This window comes from Dendropsophus ebraccatus, chromosome 5 (genome assembly GCF_027789765.1).
Source record: "Dendropsophus ebraccatus isolate aDenEbr1 chromosome 5, aDenEbr1.pat, whole genome shotgun sequence".
In the NCBI taxonomy this organism is placed as follows: domain Eukaryota; kingdom Metazoa; phylum Chordata; class Amphibia; order Anura; family Hylidae; genus Dendropsophus; species Dendropsophus ebraccatus.
The window spans coordinates 88,699,636-88,718,383 of record NC_091458.1 but is presented as its reverse complement, the minus strand read 5'-3'; the positions used below and the strand labels follow the sequence as shown (position 1 = coordinate 88,718,383).

Here is an 18,748-nt window from a genome sequence, read left to right as displayed (position 1 = left end):
AGTATTTTGGTCAGTATATATATCCGAAACCAGGAGTGGGTCCACAGCGCAGAAAATTATCTCCGTTATAGTTTTTAGTGTCAAAAATATCGATTTTATTGGGATGCTAATAATGTATATATCACATGGGCCTATTGTCAGCATTGACAAAACAAAAGATTAAAGAAACATAGGGGGGACTTACGAACGGTACGCCAGAGGTGTATGCCAGAGAGAAGGTGCAGATTCGTCCCTCCTCCCTGGCGTACGTCTCCTGTGCGGGCTGGCAGAGCTTGAGGGGGCTTGATGAGGCGGGGCGGAGGCGTGGGCTCCCCCCCCCCTCATTTATCATGATTTACATAAATCCCCCCCTTAGTGTCTGAATGCAATCTTATACATGGATCACACATAATAAATAATACAAGACACAAAATGCAGTTCAAGATGTTATGTTATAAGAAAGGTCCACTACATGGGCTGAATTGTATCACAGTGCTCAGGTTTTTTCAAACACTGCTACGGTGTTTCCCCTAACCGCAGCAATCTTTTCAGACAACATTATGCTATTAATTCGCTCAATCACCTTATCCAGATGTAGGGAGGGTTGCATCCAACACGATGCAACATATATTCTCGCTGCTAAAAGAATGTAACCACTTGTGACCACTTAAAAGTGTGGTACAGAAGTCTGGAGAGCTAATCATGAAAAGGCATGCTTAAGGCGTTTTGGGATAAGACCAAAGAGTGAATTATTGGACAGGACCACCATATGTGATGCATAGTACCTACAGCTGAACAGCCCGTGAAGCATAGAGGAGAAATATCCGAGTAAATAGCACCCAGTCTGGCAGGTACATAATATGCCCGGTGCAGAACTCTAAGGGCTGTTTCTGCTCCTTGTAGTTTTTCTTTGTGCTCGTTCCACTCCTGGTTTTGGCTAAAAATTATGACCAAACTGGGGACCATATGCCAAGATACTACAAGTACTAAGCTTTATAAATAGGCTGTGATGATAGCAAAGACTGAAGTCTAAACTATATAACTAATAAGAGAGAACAATATAAATGAATTCTCATCATGAAAGTAGTGCTGTAATGTTAGCATACAATACCAAGATTTGTAGAGCAAAGCCACCTTGTCATTTTTATTTATTTTCTTCTGTTGTAGGTAATTCTGTTATTTCAACTAAAAGATTTCAGACAAATGTTTTTGTGTTATAGTCCTCTGAGGACCCACTGATCATCTTCAGTTTGGTAATCCCTTTAGCTTGACTGTATGAATTCTTATTGGGTGATGCTGGTCTGGAAAGAAAAAAAAATAGTGTCCCAGTGCCTGGTTAACAGCTATATAATACTTTAACATGTGTTACAATCTGGTTGCAGAAACTAGTAGAAATGATATAGTAAGTATCTATATATAACATTGAATATCTAAAAAGAAGTGGTGTGGAGACAGCATCCATCCAGTGAAAAAAATATTTTTAGTTTATTTTAAGCCATTGCATATAAAAAGATTACCGACGTTTCGGCTCTAACACTCCTGAGCCTTTCTCAAGTACTTGAGAAAGGCTCAGGAGTGTTAGAGCCGAAACGTCGGTAATCTTTTTATATGCAATGGCTTAAAATAAACTAAAAATATTTTTTTCACTGGATGGATGCTGTCTCCACACCACTTCTTTTTCGCTATTGAGTATCAGGTGTGGGCCCACCTGACGGTGACTGTGCATCCCTGGGAGGTTCCGCTGTTCCAACCTTGGACTTTACTAACATTGAATATCTGATAGTGGAACCAACCAGGCTGTATTCCACGTAGTGACTGGAGGAGCAAACGAGCGCTGCCAGTGCTCATTTTCTCCTTGTTCCCCGCTCCCTGCCGCTGCTAATACATGCAACAGCAGCTAGCAGGGGGGGCCGCGGGGAGGCTGCCCGGGTGATCGCTAGCCCATAGCATATAGCAGCGGACTACTGATGCCTCTTCTCCTATTCCACGGTGTGACGGGCAGCAGATTGTTGCTATACGAGTCATTTGTCTTTCAACATGTTTCATCATTCATATCGGCCGATCAATGCCTTCTATTACACGGGATGATTATTGGCTGTAACGGCTGATATCAGCGGAATACGGCCAATTATCGTTCCGTGTAATAGGGCCTTAAAGAGCTATATTTTCTGCCTCTATGGTAAAAGTCAGTCTTCTTAATAATAATATAATAGACAAACCACTTCTAGTCATTGTTGAAAGCGTTGCTCTATAACAGAGAACTCCACTTTTGTTCACAAAACATTTGCACAAAGGTTTTATATCTTTGTAAGTACTGTATTTAGTTTCATAGATGTTCTAATATATTGAGAATTCAAACAGAAAGTTAAAGAGCCTGTCCCACCAACATTTTTTGCCAGCTTATATGATAGGTGATAAATGTATAATAGCTAAGATGATTGGCAATCATGGGAACATGGTCTGAGCCCTCCTTCTGAAGGAGCATTCACTGTGTATAGGACTGCTTAGCTATGTCCTTCAGACGGATATACATTTATCACATCCTGTGGATAGGTAATAATGATTTGTGGGATGACCCTTAAACATAAAATGTGGCCGGATTCTTAGTATATGTCAGCACAGGAATAGGAGTACATTTCACACAGGAAAAATGAGTCCAGCTCCCGGCCAGGATTAAATGAATTGAGCTTTATTAACACCCCAGCACCGTGCACACACTGCGGCAACCCCCCCAGAGAGAAGCCTACGCGTTTCGATTGCTAACCGCAATCTTAATCATGGCTACTGACCTCTTGAAATGGTCAAGACTTATAGTCTCAGGCTTCCAGCGTCGACGGTGCGGAGGTCACGCCCCACTACACGTCAGCTGCGGGATACACCTGGGCTAATCAGTCAGATCCACACTGAGGTCAGAAGGCTGTGTAATACTAATAACAACAAACGTGTAAAAACATACTACAGCGCAATATACAAACCCAGTACAATAATAATAATGATAAATTTATAAGTGACAGACATATGTCTCTTATGATTGACCAAGACTGCTGTGAGCAGGGTCAATGCTCACTATGACAGCCAGAATGCAGCCTTGTCGGACATAAACTGATGAGATCAGTAGTGGAGCAGCATTTCTCGCCGCAGATTCATACCATGCGGTATGCAGGTATTGAGGCAAAACATCCAGAATGCCTCCCTGTCCCTGAGTAATGTTTGTACATTACCACCTCTGCTGGAGGCGAACACTTTTTCAATGGCAAAGATCCGGAATGATTTAGTAGATCTCTGATGTGCCTCAATGAAGTGACGTGATGCCCCAGATAGCGTCCTGCCTCCTGGGTGTTCTATATCATGCAGATGTTCGCAAGCCCGTATCTTTAGTTTTCTTGTGGTACATCCAACATAAATGATATGGCAGTGTGTGCACAGGATAACGTACACAACATTGAAGCTATTACAGTTCATGAATGACTTGATCCTATATGTTTTGTTCATGGTGGAGTCCTTATACTCTTTGCATGGTAATGCATGCAGGCATGTTTTGCAAGGATGATGGCCACATTTGAAGAAACCCACAGTGTCCAACCATGTGTGTTTGACCTGCTTGCTTCTCAGTCCACTGCCAGGTACTGAAGGCGACAGGGTATCCCCCAAAGTCTTTGCTCTTTTGGACACCACATCAATTCCATCAGACAGAATGTCATTCAGTGCTCCATCCTCTTGTAATATGGGCAGATATTTGCGAGCAATCTTGGCAATGGCAGAAAATTGAGAGCTGAATTTGGTTATGAGTGTGGGTCTCCTGGCTCTTTTTGTTGCATTTGGATTCATGCGCTGGTAAATCAGGCTATTTCTATCTCTCGCATCTACTTTTTTGCACGCCCTCTGTATCATCCAATTACTGTATCCCCTTTCGGACAGTCTCTGGATACAGATGTTTTTTTCCAATAGGTAGCTATGCTGTTGGTCACAATTTCTCTTCATACGTAGCAGTTCACCCACTGGGATGGACTTGATGGTGTGTTGGGGGTGGTGACTGGTCACATGGTTCCTTATGACCCACAATTTTTTCCTTTGTCAAAACAGCTATTATTTACAAATCAGTGGAGTTTCCATGGGTGCCAAATACTCACCTTCACTCGCCAATCTCACTATGTCATTTTGGGAACATCATTATGTATACTCCGAGTCCAATCCCTTTCTCCGCTCCATACGATGGTATGGGAGGTACATTGACGACCTCCTCATCGTATGGAGCGGAGAGACGGCCGACTTGAACACTTTCATACAATACATCAACAACAATTCTTTTAATCTCAAGTTTACTGTACACTCAGATTTCAAGACCATGACATTCTTAGACCTAACATTAGAAGGCACTGTAGGACAAACAGTACATACGAAGAACTACAGAAAAGCAATCTCAGGCAACACCACATTACATGCCACCAGTCACCACCCCCAACACACCATCAAGTCCATCCCAGTGGGTGAACTGCTACGTATGAAGAGATATTGTGACCAACAGCATAGCTACCTATTGGAAAAAAACATCTGTATCCAGAGACTGTCCGAAAGGGGATACAGTAATTGGATGATACAGAGGGCGTGCAAAAAAGTAGATGCGAGAGATAGAAATAGCCTGATTTACCAGCGCATGAATCCAAATGCAACAAAAAGAGCCAGGAGACCCACACTCATAACCAAATTCAGCTCTCAATTTTCTGCCATTGCCAAGATTGCTCGCAAATATCTGCCCATATTACAAGAGGATGGAGCACTGAATGACATTCTGTCTGATGGAATTGATGTGGTGTCCAAAAGAGCAAAGACTTTGGGGGATACCCTGTCGCCTTCAGTACCTGGCAGTGGACTGAGAAGCAAGCAGGTCAAACACACATGGTTGGACACTGTGGGTTTCTTCAAATGTGGCCATCATCCTTGCAAAACATGCCTGCATGCATTACCATGCAAAGAGTATAAGGACTCCACCATGAACAAAACATATAGGATCAAGTCATTCATGAACTGTAATAGCTTCAATGTTGTGTACGTTATCCTGTGCACACACTGCCATATCATTTATGTTGGATGTACCACAAGAAAACTAAAGATACGGGCTTGCGAACATCTGCATGATATAGAACACCCAGGAGGCAGGACGCTATCTGGGGCATCACGTCACTTCATTGAGGCACATCAGAGATCTACTAAATCATTCCGGATCTTTGCCATTGAAAAAGTGTTCGCCTCCAGCAGAGGTGGTAATGTACAAACATTACTCAGGGACAGGGAGGCATTCTGGATGTTTTGCCTCAATACCTGCATACCGCATGGTATGAATCTGCGGCGAGAAATGCTGCTCCACTACTGATCTCATCAGTTTATGTCCGACAAGGCTGCATTCTGGCTGTCATAGTGAGCATTGACCCTGCTCACAGCAGTCTTGGTCAATCATAAGAGACATATGTCTGTCACTTATAAATTTATCATTATTATTATTGTACTGGGTTTGTATATTGCGCTGTAGTATGTTTTTACACGTTTGTTGTTATTAGTATTACACAGCCTTCTGACCTCAGTGTGGATCTGACTGATTAGCCCAGGTGTATCCCGCAGCTGACATGTGTAGTGGGGCGTGACCTCCGCACCGTCGACGCTGGAAGCCTGAGACTATAAGTCTTGACCATTTCAAGAGGTCAGTAGCCATGATTAAGATTGCGGTTAGCAATCGAAACGCGTAGGCTTCTCTCTGGGGGGGTTGCCGCAGTGTGTGCACGGTGCTGGGGTGTTAATAAAGCTCAATTCATTTAATCCTGGCCGGGAGCTGGACTCATTTTTCCTGTTCATCATACTACGACGCACTGGTTGAAGTGGGAGTCCGAGCAGTGAGGCTACAGGAACGGCGGTAAGCTGGCATTTACTTTTCTACTATGCACTGTGTTCAACTTGCCGTGCTTGAGCCGTAGAGCTATATCCACCCCTTCTTTGATTGAGCCTCTTTTGCACCAGCACACAGGCATACATACCCCCCCATACGATAGAACTTTGGCATATACTACCCGTAACACCATGACAACTCCCAAAACCAGGGGAGAAAAGGCTGCTGATGCATTTACAGTCAGTGACAACTCTGAGCTTCAACTGTTGGATTTCAAAGCCGCCCTCAAGAAATTGGAGAAAGTACTCTCTAATGAAACACGTATATGGTGGGACCATACCACTCTCCAAAACTACATATCTAAAGCCATGATACCTAGAGGCTTACGGCTCAAGAAAATTCCAACAGTTGTGTTTTCTGACCAGTTTGTTAAAGAGTGGAATGAATTATTAACGAAGTGCTCCCTAGATCTCATGAGTCTCATAGTCAAATATGAGAAAGAGAAACATGATGAAGTGAAAAAAGAGGTTGCACAAATAAAAGAATCCTTGGCAGCTTTTAACAAACTGGCCGAATATGATGTCTTACTAGCAGACACCAATAGACGCATAGAGGAATTAGAAAACAATATAGCAAAGTGGAAAAAAATGAAGTTCCAGCGAGACCTTTTTGACTACCGCCAGGATCAGGTGTATGAATGGGGGCGTTGGGACTCTATGTTCACCACCCCCAAGTCTATCCTAAAAAATAAAAACAAAAGAGGCGGAAAAAAAGACAAAAAAGGTAAAAAAAGCCGTGTTACGTTCAGCTCCACGGAAAATGAAACTACTGATGAGATGACTGGGTCTGACTCGAGCTCGGCCACTTCAACTGCAGGTGCCACGTATTACAAAAAAACTAAAAAACCGTCAAAAAACGCAATCGCCGCAGAGGCGGAAGAAAACATCATAAATCCGGATGGCACCCCCAGCCAGAGCACGAGACACCGACTGAAAGATCTAAATGTAGTGTCCTAAATCTATCCTCACATGTCCTCACTAAAGCCCAGGAGGAAGTGCTCTCATTGGGTCTCAGTTTTGCACCAGTCTGCAACTTTGATCTTTTCTCGACCATCAAGGACATAAACAAATTTGTCAGAGATCTGGTCATCAAAAAACACTTCCACAAGGAGGATGATACAGATCAATTGCAACACACCCAGCTGCCGACCAATGTGTACAACAACTTAAATTTTGATGAACAACTGTCCCTGAAACACCTTATTGAACTCCAGAACATGTCTGATGATCCATCGGAAAAACTTCCCAGGACTAATATCTGTCGCATCACCAATCCGTCATACTATCCGGTACAGTCACGCACCTCGCAGATGGATGTTTACCAAAGCTGCGTCTTCCGTGACTTGAAAGCTCTGTCTGAACAGTCATCTACAGCTCACCATAGATCCAATCTCACTAGTGAACACAAACGGGCATTGGAAGAACTCACTAATCTGGAAGAAATTGTCATAAAAAACTCAGACAAGGGTGGACTGGTGGTAGTAATGGATGCTTGCCTGTACAATTCCCAAATGTCTAAACTTCTATCTGACACCACTGTGTACTTTAAATTATCGGGTAACCCAACTCACACATACAGCCAGGAGTTAAAGCACATACTAAGTGAGGGCCAATCATTAGGCATACTGACCGAGAGAGAGTGTGAGTATCTGTGCCCTGATCAGCCTGTCACACCTATTCTATATGGTCTACCCAAGACACATAAGGGTGAAGTACCTCCCCCCATGCGGCCCATTGTCTCTGGCCGCCAGTCATTGTGTGAACGCTTGTGTGCCTGGCTAGATGGTGTGTTACAACCTTTAGTACAAACTGCCCCAGGATATCTTAAGGATACCAGGAACGTATTATCATCGTTACAGCATTTCCAGTGGGAATTTCAATACAGATGGGTGAGCTTAGATGTTGTCTCCCTGTACACCTGTATACCTCACACCATTGCCATGCAAGCTCTAGAATTTCATTTGCAGACACACAGCAATTATGATCAGGATTTCATTTCTTTTGTAAAATCTGTCACATGGTTCCTTATGACCCACAATTTTTTCCTTTGTCAAAACAGCTATTATTTACAAATCAGTGGAGTTTCCATGGGTGCCAAATACTCACCTTCACTCGCCAATCTCACTATGTCATTTTGGGAACATCATTATGTATACTCCGAGTCCAATCCCTTTCTCCGCTCCATACGATGGTATGGGAGGTACATTGACGACCTCCTCATCGTATGGAGCGGAGAGACGGCCGACTTGAACACTTTCATACAATACATCAACAACAATTCTTTTAATCTCAAGTTTACTGTACACTCAGATTTCAAGACCATGACATTCTTAGACCTAACATTAGAAGGCACTGTAGGACAAACAGTACATACGAAGAACTACAGAAAAGCAATCTCAGGCAACACCACATTACATGCCACCAGTCACCACCCCCAACACACCATCAAGTCCATCCCAGTGGGTGAACTGCTACGTATGAAGAGAAATTGTGACCAACAGCATAGCTACCTATTGGAAAAAAACATCTGTATCCAGAGACTGTCCGAAAGGGGATACAGTAATTGGATGATACAGAGGGCGTGCAAAAAAGTAGATGCGAGAGATAGAAATAGCCTGATTTACCAGCGCATGAATCCAAATGCAACAAAAAGAGCCAGGAGACCCACACTCATAACCAAATTCAGCTCTCAATTTTCTGCCATTGCCAAGATTGCTCGCAAATATCTGCCCATATTACAAGAGGATGGAGCACTGAATGACATTCTGTCTGATGGAATTGATGTGGTGTCCAAAAGAGCAAAGACTTTGGGGGATACCCTGTCGCCTTCAGTACCTGGCAGTGGACTGAGAAGCAAGCAGGTCAAACACACATGGTTGGACACTGTGGGTTTCTTCAAATGTGGCCATCATCCTTGCAAAACATGCCTGCATGCATTACCATGCAAAGAGTATAAGGACTCCACCATGAACAAAACATATAGGATCAAGTCATTCATGAACTGTAATAGCTTCAATGTTGTGTACGTTATCCTGTGCACACACTGCCATATCATTTATGTTGGATGTACCACAAGAAAACTAAAGATACGGGCTTGCGAACATCTGCATGATATAGAACACCCAGGAGGCAGGACGCTATCTGGGGCATCACGTCACTTCATTGAGGCACATCAGAGATCTACTAAATCATTCCGGATCTTTGCCATTGAAAAAGTGTTCGCCTCCAGCAGAGGTGGTAATGTACAAACATTACTCAGGGACAGGGAGGCATTCTGGATGTTTTGCCTCAATACCTGCATACCGCATGGTATGAATCTGCGGCGAGAAATGCTGCTCCACTACTGATCTCATCAGTTTATGTCCGACAAGGCTGCATTCTGGCTGTCATAGTGAGCATTGACCCTGCTCACAGCAGTCTTGGTCAATCATAAGAGACATATGTCTGTCACTTATAAATTTATCATTATTATTATTGTACTGGGTTTGTATATTGCGCTGTAGTATGTTTTTACACGTTTGTTGTTATTAGTATTACACAGCCTTCTGACCTCAGTGTGGATCTGACTGATTAGCCCAGGTGTATCCCGCAGCTGACATGTGTAGTGGGGCGTGACCTCCGCACCGTCGACGCTGGAAGCCTGAGACTATAAGTCTTGACCATTTCAAGAGGTCAGTAGCCATGATTAAGATTGCGGTTAGCAATCGAAACGCGTAGGCTTCTCTCTGGGGGGGTTGCCGCAGTGTGTGCACGGTGCTGGGGTGTTAATAAAGCTCAATTCATTTAATCCTGGCCGGGAGCTGGACTCATTTTTCCTGTTCATCATACTACGACGCACTGGTTGAAGTGGGAGTCCGAGCAGTGAGGCTACAGGAACGGCGGTAAGCTGGCATTTACTTTTCTACTATACATTTCACACAACCTACTAGAGATTTTAAAACAACACTTCATCCAAAACTTTTTTGCTCTCCCTGCATAGTCATGGTGAGGATAAACACCCACCCTGCTGCTCCTCTTACTGGTTGCTTCATTTCACCCAATACAATGCTGGCTCTGATCCTTGGAGCGCTGGAACAGTATTGTGAATTCACACATTGCTTGTTGTGTAGACCAGAAGTACTCTCTCAATGTAACTCTATGAGATGCTCAGCAAGTCTAATAAAATGACATTACCATAGTGACCTCTGGTCCACCCACAAACCCCTGTGTGAATCAGTTGGTCACACTGGGAAGCAATGGGGACTGAAGTGCCCAATAAGGGGGGGGGGGGGGGGGGGGCCCAGCATTGCAACTATCTACCCCCTCCATGCTTAGACAGTTAAAGGAAAAATGGGCTACAGTGGTCCACTAAGGATAGAACATTTTCTTTCATTTTGGTTGTAAATGACAGTAGTACTAGGAAAAGATAAGTAAAGTGATGGTATCTGTGTTCCATTCTTAACTAACTTGCTGCCCTTGAGTCCCATGGCAGATATATTGAGAGGCGCTCACACCAGACAAATCTAAAAGACATTCACCATGATTTAGACAAGCGAATGTAAATCTTTGCCAAACTATGCAAAAGTGCAGGAATGTTCAAAAGGGGGACTTTTCCCTTATGCTGACTATAAACAAGATCTGAATTATTAAGTCAATATTAGCTCTAGGACTAGAAAGGCTGCTAGCATCTGCCACAAGGGGGAGCTGTCAACATACTGTATGTAATCATACTGCTCCCATTGACTTCCATGAAAGTTAAGATGTGTATGTAGCTTGTCCTAGTTTGACGGCCTGTTTGTGTGCCCAATAGGCACTACTTTATACATTATTTCAATTTACATTTAAGAATTTAAACATATTTGCTAGTGCTGCAACTTAAACGAGTTAGAGAATAAAATTAACTAGTTACTTATATTGCATGGTTAGCAATGCAAGAACGTCCTGTCAAAAATTAAAATTGTGCTTTTTGTATCTCACCAAAACAAAATGAAGGTTAAATATACTCCAAAATGGATCGATAAAAAATATAAGCCTTTAAATAGGCACATCAATAAAGTAAACAGTTATAGGGGTTGGCCACTTTATAGTAAAATAGTTCAGTGTACAGTATTAGTAAGTGTACTCACTGCATATACTGACAGCAGCTCCCTGTGTACCTCATAGAGCTAATATCAGACTCCCCTCCTCCAGGCTGGAGGAGCTAATTGCTAATTGACAACTTTAGTTTTAGCTCTTATGTGACATCTTCATTAGTGTAACAAATTCCATGTGCAACTTGTCTTGTTAATCTGAAGTCTTGTCTATCTTATCTAATGTTTTATTTTGTTACACAAGTGTCTGAAGATCTTATATGGTTTGCTTGTTGATGCAGTTCTATCTAGCGCTCCCTGTGGTGACATGTCTAACTACAGCAGTAGTCTCATGTTCTTTTTATTGGAGTTCATTTCCTCGTGGATTACCGGTAAATCAGATAATGCAGCCCTTAGAGCGGAGGACAAATTCTTTCTTTCAACACATACATATTACTCCACGGCAAGCAGCGAGACAGAATAAACCCTCTCTGTTTGTTTCTGGCTTTCATGCACTATTGATAATGTCAGGTATAAAGATGTACAGTGTATCAGCCACAGCACAAATGTGATAAGAAACAAACATAAATGCTGTATACTCTATAGGGGAGATTTATCAAAGGGTGTAAAATTTAGACTGGTGCAAACTACCCACAGCAACCAATCACAGCTCAGCTTTCCGCTCTGGTATAAAAGAGGCGCTGTGATTGGCTGCTGTGGGAAGTTTGCACCAGTCTTAAATTTTACACCCTTTGATAAATCTCCCCCTATGTGTTTGCCAAGCCAAGGGTATAGCCAGGGGACATGGTTAACTGGACAACCTATATGCCCTGTTAGAGACCCCCTTTATTAGCCAGAACAGAGAGCTGCTGGAAAAAAAGTTTGCCATAATTTATGGGCACTGTTGTGGGCAGTGGTGCTATAGCACAGAGTATATATTGCAACTTGCAGTGTTTTTGGATACTGTGACAAAGTTTATTAGCACTACAATAGTTTTGACTGCTAATTGGCATTGCTATGGGTCCATTTACAAAGAAAGATTATCTATTATTTATTTATTAATCTAAGATTATTATTTGAAGCCAAAGATTTGAAGCCAAAGCCAGGAACAGACTATAAATAGGGAACAGGTCATAAAGGAAAGCCTGAGATTTCTCCTCTTTTCAAATCCATTCCTGGCTTTGGCTTCACATCTTTGGCAGATAATCTGTCAGATAATCTTTCTGTGTAAATGGACCCTAATGCTGGGTTTACACAGGGCGATTATCGTTCCAATTTGCACGATAACGATTGAATTCGAACGATAATCATACGTGTAAACGCAGCGAACGATCGAACGACGAGCGAGAAATCGTTCATTTTGATCTTTTATCTTATTCTTAAATCGTCGTTTGCAAAAAATTCATTTCACAGTCGTTTCGCAGCCCGCCCCCCGCTCGCAGCCCGGCCCCCCGCTCATCCGCAGCCCCCTGCGTCGGGTCGATCACCACCCCCGCCGCCCCGATCGCCACCCCTGCCGCCGCTATGATCGCCACCCCTGCCGCCGCTCTGATCGCCACCCCCACCGCCGCTCTGATCGCCAACCCCGCCACCCCGATCGGCGGGGGTGGCAATCGGGGCGGCGCAGAGGGCTGCGGTTGAGCTGGGGGCCGGGCTGCGAGCGGGGGGCCGGGCTGCGGGCGCACAATTGCAAAACGATCGCAAAACGTTTTTTCCGTACAATATATCGTACCGTCTAAACGCTGATCGTTATGAAAAAAAAATCGTAACTGCGACATCGTTAATCGTACAATTGGGCCAATTATCGTTTCGTGTAAACCCAGCATTAGCCTGCCACTATGAATTGGTGCTATCATAGCTGACATTAGTGGATGCACACTAGCATGCTACTGGCAAATCGTATAGAAAACTGATGCTATTTTTTTGGCCACCTACAACTATGATAATGGTGCAGATGGGTAGAAAAGCAATGGCAACTTCTGTGTATATGATACAATTGGAATGATTGCTTTTGTTTTATTTTGTGCGGTAAGGGTCCATTTACACAGAAAGATTACCTCACAGATTATCTGCCAAAGATTTAAAGCCAAAGCCAGGAATGGATTTGAAAAGAGGAGAAATCTCAGGGTTTACTTTATGACCTGTTCCCTATTTATAGTCTGTTCCTGGCTTTGGCTTTAAATCTTTGGCAGATAATCTGTCAGATAATCTTTCTGTGTAAATGGACCCTTATGCTGGGTTTACACGTAATGATAATCGGGCGAACGGCGGTGGGGGTGGGGCGATCGGAGCGGCATCGGGGGGGGCGATCGGAGCGGCGCAGGGGGCTGCAGCTGAGCGGAGGGCCGGGCTGCGGGCGCGCGATCGCAAAACGATTTTTCGTTAATCGTACGATCGGGCCAATAATCGCCTCGTGTAAACTTAGCATTAGGCATAACAATTATCAGCCTGAATGAAAGAAAGCCTAGCTTTATCCCTTATCTGAATAAATGGAGCGCCCAAAAGATGTTTTAACCTCTTAAGGACGGAGCCAATTTTTTCGTTTTTGTGTTTTCGTTTTTTCCTCCTTGTGTTTAAAAGGCCATAGCACTTGCATTTTTTCACCTAGAAACCCACATGAGCCCTTATTTTTTGCACCACTAATTTACTTTGCAATGACAGGCTGAATTTTTGCATAAAGTATACTGCAAAACCAGAAAAAATTCAATGTGTAGTGAAACTGAACAAAAAAACGCATTTCTTTTATTTGGGGGGGGGGGGGGAGGTATTTGTCTTTACGCCAACTGTTCCTCAAGTTATTATGATTACAATGATATACAGTATAACATGTATAACTTTTCTTTTATCTGATGGCCTGTAAAAAATTCAAACCATTGTTAACAAATATATGTTCCTTAAAATCGCTCCATTCCCAGGCTTATAGCGCTTTTATCCTTTGGTCTATGGGGCTGTGTGAGGTGTCATTTTTTGCGCCATGATGTTTACTTTCTATCGCTACCTTGGTTGCGCATATACGACTTTTTGATCACTTCTTATTACATTTTTTCTGGATTTGATGTGACCAAAAATGCGCAAATTTTGATATTTTTAAGCTTACGCCGTTTACCGTGCGAGATCAGGAATGTGATTAATTAATAGTTCGGGCGATTATGGACGCGGCGATAGCAAACATGTTTATTTATTTATTTACTTTTATTTATAACCTGGGAAAAGGGGGGTGATTCAACCTTTTATTAGGGGAGGGGGCTTTTTATTAATAACAATACTTTCTTTTTTTTTTACACTTATACTAGAAGCCCCCCTGGGGGACTTCTCGTATATACACTCAGATCTCTCATTGAGATCTTTGCTGTATACTTATACAGCAAAGATCAATGGGATCGGCACTCGTTTGCTTTCGGCTGCTGCAGGCGTCGAGCCGGGATCAACGCCATTTTGGCGAAGACCCCGGCCGAAGCAGGATGTGTGGATCGCTCCTCCGGGACACCAGGGAAGTGCTGCATACAGTAATCGGATGCAGCTGTCAACTTTGACAGCTGCATCCGATTACTTAATTAGCGGGCACGGCGATCAGACCGTGTCCGCTAATAGCCGCGGTCCCGGGCTACACGCGGCACCCGGGATCGCGGCAGTTCAGAGTGTCAAAATGTCACTGTTGTTAAAAATTGTTTTGCAGAAATCAATAGTACAGGTGATTTTGAGTATCTTTGTAATTGGGGTTAATATGCGAAAAATGAATTTTTATCATGAAAAAGCAGTTTGAAGCTCTCCTCCCTGTCTTTATGGTTTCCCTATGGAGAGAGAGAAACAAGGCACGAAAACACGATAACAAAGAGTTAATTTTCAGCAACATCACTCTCTCCTCTGACAATCACCACTGACCTCTCTGACCTCTGAATAGCACTGTGAGTAGCTCCCTTGCTGAGTAATCCTTTGCTCTCAGCTCTCAGCTGCCCGCTAATCTCCCTCCTTCCCCCTCCCTCCTCCCCTCTCCATAGCTCAGACAGGATCCGACTGATAAAAAAAAACAGTCAAGATTTCCTGATTCTGAGCAGTGGATGACAGAAAGGAGAGGAGGAGGGGACCTGGAAAAAGGCTTTTAACATGCAGATAATGGCATATTTGTTTAATAAACCCTAATTACAAAGTTTCTTAAAATCGCCTGGACTATTGATTTCTGCAAAAAAAAAATTTAACGACAGTGACTCTTTAAGGTTTCCATGTTGGATACATACAGTAGAAGGGATAAGACCTGCACTCTGTTAACTCCTGGAAAACATTCATTCTGGGTGTGGATGGAAGATATTCTACATTTTTAATTAAAGAAATTCTCCAATAATAAAAACCTATTTTAACCCCTTAATGACATCGGGCGTAAGTATACGCCCCCGCAGGGTGGGCTTTAACGCAAACGGGCGTATACTTACGCCCGATGTTTCCCGATCGCTGTGTGTTCACACACAGCGGTCGGGGAAGATGGCCTGCTATAATGTATAGCAGGCCATCTCTGCTCGTCGGCACGGGGGGTAATTAACCCCTCCCGTGCCGACGATCGCTGCTATATGCTGATCAATACAGATCAGCATAAAGCAGCTAAATTCAGCTTTCCGGAAAGCAATGGAGATTGGTGCTGTCCGAGATAGCACCAATCGCCATTAGTGTCCTGGGGAAAGATGGCGCCGATGGGGGGCGTGGCGAGCCGCTGAGGAGAATGGACGTGCAGTGAGGGAGCTCCTCAGCCACACAGCTGCATTACAGGGACCCAGACCTGCCTTACCCGACCCAGCACCCCCAGCATATGTGGAGGGGCAAGAGGGGGACCCCCAGACATCGGCCGCCTCCAGCGGGACCGGATTCCGGGGCTCCGTTGGCGTCCCCGTACCTCACACGGGGCGCCGCTGCTAACACGCCGCGACCGCGGCCATCTTTCCCCGCCGCTCCGGAGGCCCGAGACTCACCTGGGAACCGGGGGCCTGGAGACCCGCTCCCATTCGCCGGCCTTTCCGCTGAGCCACAACCGCAGGCGCTGTCTATCCAGACCCTGGAGCCACGCTGCCCTGCAGAGTCCTCTGTTCAGCCTGAGGAGGCCGCGGCGCCATCTTGCTTTCCGGAGCGCGCCTCCGGCCTGGTGGGTGAGTTAACCCCTTCCCTGCGGCCTGCCAGCAGCCAGAAGATATCCCTGCTTCATCCCACCCCCGAGACTCTCCATCCCAGTGCCTTAGAACCCCAACATCCTCCATCACCCCCCAGTGACCTTACAGCCAAATCTCACGGGCTCTTAAAGGGCCAGCAACGCATTTCTGCCTACATGATGGCGACCCCAAAACCGCCTAAAAAGGACAAAACTAAGGCTGGCAATAACAACCAGGATGTCACCCTGCCTAGAACCTCTCAATCTGTCGCCCGATCTGGGGTCCCGCGTAATCAGGGGGGACGGCACTCTGACTCGGACTCTGAAGCTTCCCTACTGGGGCCTGCATCCCCCCAGGGTGTTCGGGACATGCTCTCACAATTGCCTACGAAGAGTGACCTACTAACCCTTATCACTGAAGTGAAAGATGCGTTAAGGGTTGAAATTGCCGCTGTCCGGAAGGACATTCAGCACATTGCACTAAGGGTTGAAACCCTGGAGGATGACCATGACTCTACCCGGGCATACATTTCTAGCCTGCACTCCACTGCCTCCTCACAAGCTTCTGCTTTGGATGATATGCAGCGCCACATTGAGGATCTCGACAACAGAGGCAGGCGCAATAATATCAGGGTCAGGGGTCTCCCAGAGGCGACACAGGACAATGACCTAGAATCTACCCTGGAGGGCCTCTTCAATATGCTTTTGGGCGAGCCATCTACCCACAAAATTAAGTTTGATAGAGCTCACCGGGCCCTACGACCCAGGAACTCTTCCGGCCCACCTAGAGATGTCATCTGCTGCTTGCATGATTATACATTGAAGGAAAGCATCATGGCCAAGGCCCGTTCCCTCCGTGAGCTGGATTTCTACGGTGCCCAAATACAGCTCTTCCCGGATCTCTCCTGGATTACCCTCCAAAAGCGACGGCTCCTGCGGCCTCTGCTGACTACCCTCAAGGACCATGATGCTTCCTACAGATGGAATTTCCCGTTTGGCCTTACTGCAAGACGGGATGGACGCTCTGCTGTTCTCCGCAGTCTGGTGGATTTGCCTGTGTTTTGTGACACCCTGGACCTTCCAGTCCCCAAAATCTCTGACTGGACGGTGGCTCCCCCCCCCCCCTCCCCCACCATCCATCTGGCACTCGGCTAGCCAGAAGAGGCGACGTCCCAGATCCGAGAGTTCCCTCTCCCCCCCTGGTCCTACTGGCTGAGGGAGGATCCCCCCCCCCCTCCATGATCTGTTATAGTGATTTACATTGTTGCTGATATTCTGGGTCCCTTCTTTTCGTTACTCATTTGTTATATGTAGCTGTGTGGTCGTATTTGACCCTCCTCTTCGGAGTATTCCCATGTTCTTTGTTCCCCTCAGGTGGCGCCCTCTTCCCCCATGGGGCTGCCAGTTGACAGCCATGGTGCTGTTTTGGCATTTTTTTCTGCCTCGTTGCAGGCCGCTTAGGCTTGTTTTTTGGGCCTTGCGCCCTTCCTTTTCTTGGTTTCTCGTTCCTGTTTTTTGTTGTGTATATGTGTCTCTGTGTTTTCCCTCTTGTTTCCTCCCCCCCCTTTTTTCTCCTTTGCCCCCTAGGGTTCCATGTTGGCCGATGCTGCTCTGGAGACTGCTTCCTTCCACCCACTGGGACGGAGTGAGTACCCTCATCTGCGTTACTATTCTTTTATCCCCTCCCAATGGCTAAGTGTATATCCCTCAATGTTAAGGGCCTAAACTCTGACACCAAAAGACGCCTTCTCCTGAGGGAACTCCGCAACCTACATGCAGACGTTGCCTTCCTTCAGGAGACGCACTTTGATCAGGAGGCAACTTTTAGGTTTGCACGCCATTCCTATCCCACTGTTGCTTCGGCCTCTAGAGGCAATAAGACGGCGGGAGTGGCCATCCTATTCTCTCACAGGTGCCCCATACAGATTTCCTCCTCCTATTCTGACCCGGGGGGGAGATATGTTATTGTAGACGGCACCCTACAAGGCCGCCAATTTATCTTCTGCAACGTTTATGCCCCTAACCGCTCCCAGATACCCTTCCTCCGTAGGGTTCTCAACCGATTGGCAAAGTACCCTCCGGCTCCACGGATCCTTGGGGGAGATTTCAATTTACCGTTCTCTGAGATAATGGATAGGCACTCCGTAGACGGCCGGCCTACCCCTACAGAACAGGCTAAACTATCAGCAGAATTCCGCAAGCTCATACGTGCTCATAAGCTCTATGACCTTTGGCGGCTTGACCACCCTACGGAGCGGGGGTATACTTTCTTTTCCCACCCCCACAAACTCCACTCTCGTATTGACTACCTCTTTGGCAACATTCCCACTGTCCGACTGCTCCAGAGTGCGACCATTGACCCCATTTCGTGGTCTGATCATGGCCCTGTGATAGTTCACCTCAAGGCCATTCTCTCCCCTACGCGACACTGTCACTGGCGTATGAATGACACCCTCTTAAAAAATCAGATCACCAGAGACTCTATCAAGACTAGTATCTCTAATTATTTCTCGGAAAACGAGGGGTCTGTAACCTCTGAAGGGGTTCTATGGGAGGCCCACAAAGCAGTTGTGCGGGGTCATTGCATAGCGCTAGGTTCCCGCCAGAAAAAAGACTCCATGTTAGCCATTCAGAATGCTAAATCCGCCATAGC

General features: G+C 45.3%; 1 protein-coding gene across 1 annotated transcript in view; it reads right to left on the bottom strand.

Annotated features, from left to right (window-relative positions):
* Nucleotides 1-1,080: 1,080 nt before the first annotated feature.
* Nucleotides 1,081-18,748, bottom strand: part of CLDN10 (claudin 10) — a 32,235-nt gene continuing 14,567 nt past the window's right edge. Inside the window, exon 5 of the mRNA XM_069970679.1 lies at nt 1,081-1,280. Within this exon, the coding sequence (XP_069826780.1) occupies nt 1,175-1,280 (106 nt within the window). The 3' untranslated portion in view covers nt 1,081-1,174. The remainder of the gene's footprint in view (nt 1,281-18,748) is intronic.